Genomic DNA, 7,516 nt, shown 5'->3' with positions numbered 1-7,516 from the left:
TCTACTACCGCTATCTGGTGGGTAATTGGTGGAGGTTTAATTTCTCTCTGGTCGGGTTTAAGCCCAATCCGATCGTAGTCTGTAGTGACCCCCAAGGCGGCGATGCGATCTAGGAGATCGTTCAAAGACGACAACTCCGCCGGATCCATCTGCTTGGAGTATTCGGAGTCAACACAGAGGGGATTTCGATGACTCGAGAATTCATCGTCGGCTTAACGGCCGAACGGCGGTCATGGTAAAGCCGCCCAGCCGGAGGGTTTGGCCTGGGGCCAGTGCTCCTCCAGAGGTGACACTGTCTTTGATAACAAGGCGAGCCATCAATCCTGTCTTTGACGTCACAACAGAACTCTCAATGAAAGCACCAACGTCGGTGTCAAAACCGGCGGATCTCGGGTAGGGGGTCCCGAACTGTGCATCTAAGGTTGATGGTAACAGGAGACGGGGGACAAAATGTTTACCCAGGTTCGGGCCCTCTCTATGGAGGTAATACCCTACTTCCTGCTTGATTGATCTTGATGAATATGAGTATTACAAGAGTTGACTACCTCGAGATCGTAATGGCTAAAACTCTAAAAGTCTAGCCTGTATGACTATGATTATGATTGTCTCTATGAACTAAGCCCTCCGGTTTATATAGACACCAGAGGGGACTAGGGTTATCCAAAGTCGGTTACAGAGAAAGGAATCTTCATATCCGGGCGCCAAGCTTGCCTTCCACGCCAAGGAGAGTCTCATCCGGACACGGGAGAGAGTCTTCTGTCTTGTATCTTCACGACCCAACAGTCCGGCCCATGCTACACAGTCCGGATGCCCGAGGGCCCCTTAATCCAGGACTCCCTCAGGGGGCAGCGCCCCCCTTCTTCCTTCTCCTCTCTTCCTCCTTCCCTTCCTTCTCCTGGTTGGAATAGGAAGGGGGCGAATCCTACTTGGACCGGGAGTCCAAGTAGGACTCCTCCGCTTGGCGCGCCCCTTCTAGGGCCGGCCTCCTCTTCCTCCCTCCTTTACATATGTGGGCAGGGGGCACCCTAGAGCACATCAAAATTTCTCTTAGCCGTGTGCAGTGCCCCCCTCCGCAGTTACACACCTCGATCATATCGTCGTAGTGCTTAGGCGAAGCCCTGCGCCGGTAACTTCATCATCACCGTCACCACGCTGTCGTGCTGAGGAACTGTCCCTCGGCCTCAACTGGATCAAGAGTACGAGGGACGTCATCGTGCTGAACGTGTGCTGAACACGGAGGTGCCGTACGTTCAGTGCTAGGATCGGTCGGATCGTGAAGACGTACGACTACATCAACCGCGTTGATATAACGCTTCCGCTTTCGGTCTACGAGGGTACGTGGACACACTCTCACCGCTCGTTGCTATGCTTCTCCTAGATAGATCTTGCGTGTTCGTAGGAATTTTTTTGAAATTACTGCGTTCCCCAACATTTACTTTATGTTGTCAAATAATAAATTCCTTGAAAAGTGTTGGTATGGAAGGCACCGGTGGATACGGCTAGCCATGGAAAGTGAATGTATGGTTGAAAAAGGAATAACCTTTATTTTCAGTTTGGGAACCGCCTATGATACATCTAGCATGAAAAGTATTGGGAACTACTCGATCGTTCTCGTTGACAGGAAAGGCATGCCTCCCAAAGTATTTGTTCTTTGTGTGCATGAGCTGTTTACGTGGTGTTGCGTGGTTCTCCTACTGGTTCGATAACCTTGGTCTCATCATTGAGGGAAATACCTATCGTTACTGTGTTGCATCATCCCTTTCTCTTTAGGGAAATACCGACGTAGTTCTAGCAGACATCAGTAGCGCATCGTGGCCACAACCAACTGGTCGTGTGTTCGATTCCTAGTAGTGGCACTATTTTTTTGGAGCTCTTTTTACGCGGCAGAGCAAAGACGGCTCGAGCGGATCAGAGGGTTAGCGAATCGTTCATGCCTGTTACTAAAATACAGTCGACTGGAAAATAGCTTTTTCGTTCTATAAAAGAAGAAGAATTCAGTTAAGAGCTTGGAATCGATACAAGTAACCATCACAATTAATTTGGAACTGGATTAGCCACAACATGAACATCTGTAAATTTCCAACTATGTATTAAAAAAAGAAGTGAAATGGACTTGATGACAGCAAACATATAGATTATATGTTAGTATTATAACAAAATCAAGCAAAACAATTTTTTACAGTAAAATTAACTGAAACGTGTTTCAACCACATTGAACATTACTTTTGCACAGAGCATCTCAAACAAATCAGTGGAAAAGAAGTATCACCCATTTATAGGGTCTCACAAACAAACGATTAATGGATCGCCTTTGCCACATCAGACATGAGCACTGCTTGTGGCCATCAACGTTAATCTCATTTGAACGACTTGCGAAATATTCCCTCTGCTGCATAGATGCAAACAAAACTTAAGTTTTAGTTATGAAACAAATAGCGTATCAAAATATTGTAACATGCAAATACTAATCCACAATATATACTAACATGAAACAATCTTTAAAACTCAAAGCACTGACCTCGATTTCTTCAATCAGTTCTTCTTGGAGAACACAAGAAGGCAGATCTATTGATATATGTTGTTGCCACATTCAGTTAGGAATAAATAAGTGTAAGAAAAGGACCAGAGAAAGAAATGTGTATTTTGTGCATGAAGTAAACAAAGAAAACAAATATCACATAGGTAAAAGGTCACAACATAGCAATAGTAATTTAGTATGCCTTCTCTAAATGGACGATGCAACATGCCAGAAAAATATACTATCACAATTTCTAGGTAAAACTATGTCACAGGTTAATCCTGATGAACTTTTTTTTTGACACGTCAACAGCGGGCTTACGCCGGTCTGAGCCATATAATACCGAAACTGAAGCAAGTACAAAGAGCAGCAAAGAGTTACAAGAGGTGGGAAAAGGAGAAGAAATTGTAAAATTGCATGAAGGCTATAATCCCGCAGCTAGATGAGACAACATAGCTCCCCAATCTCGCAGCAGGGATTGTTTATCAGCATTTTTTGCACCGGTGGGACCAGAGCAGCAGATCGTCAGCTGCTGCTTTAGCAATGTGGCGGACGCCAGGAGTTTCATTTCTGAACACCTTTGTGTTGTGACGCTTCTCAGTATTCCATGGGATATGAATGATCATGATGGAGCGAACCTTATTTGAAAGTGCCCCACCAAGCCAAACTTCCCACAGGTTGTCCGGCCTTCCGTTGAAGATACTCCTTAGGCCGTCCCAAACAGGCAGTAGATTATTGCAGTAGAGCAGAAGGTGAGCGTTGCACTCGGTTGCGCCACAGAAATGGCATGCATCCGAAGTAGCGATAGATCTCCGAAGTCTTCGTTCGTTGGTGTAGACACGGTCCTTGTTAGCAAGCCAAATGAAAATTCTACATTTGTTTGCGCGAAGTTCTTCCATATAGTTGTGGCCAGAGGGTTGACTGGGCTGTCCTGCCAGATCGCCTTTATATGCCAATTTAGTTGAGAGAGGCACGCCCCCTTGCCTGCAAATTCTGTAGTATACAACCTGCAAATTCAAGTTAACCGAGGCCATAAGCGTGAAACGCTAATAGTTCAAGTTCCGCCGCATGGGATAGTCTAGGAGCAAGATCAAGGTTCAACTCAGCAGATGCAAGTACCCTAGCTATAGAAGAGGTCTGTCTGTTAGAGTGCGAATAGATCGTCCGCAATTGGCAGTCCAAGATAGTTTGGTGGGAGGGAAGCCATAAGCCGTTCCATAATGAGGTGGTTGTGCCATTGCCAATTCTGACAGTGGTGATAGAGCGGAAGAATTCAAGACCGTTTAGAACGTTACGCCAAACCGGAGTGGCGGAATTATCACATGTGCCCTAGTCATGAATCAGGGACCAACCATACTTGTTGACGAGGTAAGTCGGAGCCAAAGGTTGTCCGAAATCATGTAGTTTTGAAAGGTGCTTAAGGAGAAGTCACAAGTTCATGTGTGTCAGCGAAGAGAAATCTAGACCATAGAGAATGGAGCACACACGAGATCCCAAGCCACTTTGCATTGCCCGCCAGTAATAGAGTCTTGCCTAGACCAAAAGAAAGCACGGCACCGTTTGTCTAATTCCAGAAGTGTGCCGGCCGGCAGCAGCAACGCGATCATAGCATAGATAGGTAATACACGAAGGGCCGCACGAACAAGGATCACCCTTCCCGCCAAAGAGAGCAAGAGGCCACGCCAGCCAGCAAGCCGACGACCCACTTTGTCGATAATGAAGAAAAACTCTCACAAGTTTAACTTGGAGGTCGAGAGGGGAAGACAAGGTACAATTGGGGGAAAGAGACCATCGGGCATCGTAGGATCGCAGCAAGAGTAATGGAGAGATCTGGGTCGACGTGGATTGAGGCAAAAGTACTTTTGTGGAAATTGATTGAGAGGCCAATTGCCTCGATGAACTGGTTGGGTAGAAGTTTTAAATGATGAAGTTGTTCAGCGACTGTCGGGAGGATCATCAACAGATCGTCAGCGTATTGCAGAACCGGGCAAGGGAGGTTGTTGTCCAAGGGGTGGGATAGAAGTCCAACATTAGAAGCTTGAATGATCATGCGTTGAAGCACATCAACAACTAAGATGAAAAGATATGGCGACAGCGGACCCCCCTGCCGCAACATCCGCCGACGAAACCACATGCCAGGTTTCCCATTTAGCAGGATGGCAAAGGTGCTTGAAGATTTTGACAGACCGGTCCCCTGTATAGGCCTTGCGTATTTGTAGCAACTTCGCTGCTCTTGTTTATAGCCCATGTTGTGAAAGCCAGCCAACATTCTACCAATTCCAGAGGCCCATCAAAATTGGCCACGTTCTTCCATTGACAGCCCAACTCAATTTCAGGCGGGGTATATATTGCACAGCTGGTATAGTTGCAGTGGTGCATTCATATGTGACAAGCCGATCTCCAGGGAATACAAGCTGGAATCACAAATAGGTGTGTAGAAAAAGGAATAACATGTGTTGTCTATTTTCGAAGAAAAAAAATCTGCTTTCAAGGATTGGGCCTGCCGTCTACAACACCGTAATGATCAGTAGCATTTTTTGTGTCGAAATTAACACGTACTGTGAAGATATGTGGGTTATGCATGTGCACTGTGAATCACTATGGCCATCGTCACAGCTTTCCTCTCCCCTTCCCTCCCATGAGTCCCACCGGTGCCGTGGTGGCCATGGCCCACGCAAAATCTTCGACGAAGCTGTCGCAAAACCACTGTGGACAGGCTGCAGCTCGATAAATTCCTGAGAAAACTGCCAGCGACGGATTGCGGCTCCGCCACCATTGGTTGCAACACCGTGGCAGCTCCTTCACCAGTGGTCACGCGGCATTGCAGCTTCCCCAAAGGTTCCAGCATCCGTATAGCCGGTTGTAGCAAACGAAAAGGCCACATCCAGCAAAAAAACCAAAGCAACATAAAACTCCAGTACTCGGTTGAAGCACAAAAATTGTCGGTTCCAGCAAAAAAAGGAATATGGTGGTAGCAAAATTTTGAGGCTGGTCCCAGCAAAAATAAAAAACGATAAAAGCAAAAATGCAAAAATCGGGCAATGTTCCAACAAACCGACACACCGGTGGTAGAAAAAAATTGAAGTGGTTCCAGCAACCCAAAACGCCATTGGAAACAAAAATACAAAAAATTGAACATTTGTTCTAGCAAAAGCGAAATGCCCGGTTGTAACAAAAAAATGGATCGAGTTCCATCAAAGCAAAACGCCAATGGTAGCAAATTGCGAAACAGTTTTGCTAAATTGGCGTCGGTTTCAGCAAAATCAAAAGCGCCGGTGGTAGCAAATTTTTGTGCTGGTTCCAGCGAACCTCCGGCGATGGCGCACCTCGCCGGGGCCAGTTAGCTAGCCACATTGGTCATTTGGTTCTGTCGTTAAACCGGGACAGGCTTTCTTGCCGTCAAGATAGCAGTAAGTGGCTTACAGGTGGGGCCTGCTTGTCATGCTTCGATGAGTTGGCGCGCGAGCACGTTGACTTCTGGCTCACGAGTCACACCGGCGGGTGGCCTCCGTTGACAACGTCGACACGTTTGGCGACGGCGGCGGCGGGGAGGAGGAGGGTGCGGCAGAGCGGGCAGCTGGGCTGGGAGCGGAGCCAGGCGTCGACGCACTCCGGGTGGAAGCAGTGGCCGCAGGGAGGGAGCGCCTTCACCTTGTCCCCGGGCACCAGCGCGCTGATGCAGATCGAGCACTCCACAGCCGCCGCCGCCTGCTCCTCGTCTCCACCGTCGCCCTTCTGCCGAGAAGGGGAGCGCGCCGGCGAGGAGGCGGGCGGGCTGTAGAGCGTGACGGGCAGCCCATTGATGGCGTCGGCGTCGAGGCCGGGCACGGGCGAGGCCGCGGCGGACGAGGACGAGGCCTCGCGGTCGGCGTCGCGGCGGGCGCGGCGGCGGCCGCACGCCCAGCGGAGGTAGAGGCAGACGGCGACGAAGGCGACGAGGAGGGCGAGCAGGCCGGCCAGCAGCGGCACGGCGCGGCCGCGCAGCGCGAAGTTGCTGTCGTCGACGTCGCCGTACCGCACCCTCGCCACCTGGTTCGCCGTCCCCGCGGCGCCCTCCTGCGCGGCCATCGGTCGCTTCCTTCCTCTCCCTCCGCGAACTCCGCACGCACGCAAGCCTCGACGTGCACGAGCTTGGACTTCTTGGACTTATCAGCTAGACCACGCTCTCACGCCATGTGCGGGGTGCGGACTCGTGGAGCTGCGGTAGTCAAAGGCGGCGCATGGGAGACCGAGCGCGCTGCCGGCCGGCTTGTGGTGCAGGCGATCGACCGGAGGAGCGGGCGAGGAAATATCGGAGCAAGTGGCGGTGTGGCTCGGCCTGGCGAGAGAGCGATCGACCGGAGAGCGAGTGAGCTGCGAGATGTGGAGCGTGGTTTTAAAAATTCAAAGTCCTCGGCCGTCCCTTTTAAGCTTGGAAAAATGGCTCCTGCCGGTGGGGCACAGGTGGAACGGAAGCTAGCCGCGAGCTGATCGGGCCGGCACGGAGGCATGCCGCACTGTGCTGCCGCCGTGGACTCGGGAGCGCGATATTCTCCGGTTCCGATCGCTGGTCACGATCCACGGGGGATGGGATCGACGACTAACGGAGCTCCGCGCATGCATTCAGACCAATGGTTTTGAACTGCACAGTGCTTGCGATTTTTCAGCGGCGAATATTTTCTACGGGGATCTTTGACTGGCAATTATTTCTTTTTTTTTTGGCGAATTTGTGGCTGGAGCTTGTGACAATTACATCGCCAAGGGTGAAATTGGCCGTCCTGCTCCTGCCGGCTGGTGGCCATCTGCTTCGAGGGTTCGTCGGCGAGCTGCCCCCGCTCAGGTGACTCGAGAGAATCTACAAATCCACAACCTTTTCTCTGCCGCCTATCCATGCTCCTCTCCCTCTCTCTTCGTGGTTGCGGCGGTCTTCGACGCGCTCCTAGCTAGGGTTTCTCCACTCTCACATTGATCTACCTTTTCTCTTGTTGGCGGCAAGATTATGAAAAGGGGATGGGTCGG

At 50.3% G+C, this 7,516-nt stretch overlaps 1 protein-coding gene across 1 annotated transcript; it reads right to left on the bottom strand.

Moving 5' to 3' along the window:
* Positions 1 to 2,823: 2,823 nt before the first annotated feature.
* LOC109752198 (RING-H2 finger protein ATL66) lies at positions 2,824 to 7,017 on the bottom strand. The gene has a single exon (XM_020311101.4). It carries the CDS (start codon positions 6,584 to 6,586, stop codon positions 6,008 to 6,010), a length of 579 nt encoding a protein of 192 aa, XP_020166690.1. The 5' UTR covers positions 6,587 to 7,017; the 3' UTR covers positions 2,824 to 6,007.
* Between the last annotated feature and the right edge of the window lie 499 nt (positions 7,018 to 7,516).

The sequence above is a fragment of the Aegilops tauschii genome, chromosome 1 (assembly GCF_002575655.3).
Source record: "Aegilops tauschii subsp. strangulata cultivar AL8/78 chromosome 1, Aet v6.0, whole genome shotgun sequence".
NCBI classification, from domain to species: Eukaryota; Viridiplantae; Streptophyta; class Magnoliopsida; order Poales; family Poaceae; genus Aegilops; species Aegilops tauschii.
The sequence above is the reverse complement of the archived record's forward strand: the minus strand, read 5'-3'. Positions and strand labels throughout refer to the sequence as shown.

Excerpts from the sequence above, each read along its gene's own strand:
- LOC109752198 (XM_020311101.4), bottom strand. The coding sequence starts at position 6,586 with ATGGCCGCGCAGGAGGGCGCCGCGGGGACGGCGAACCAGGTGGCGAGG.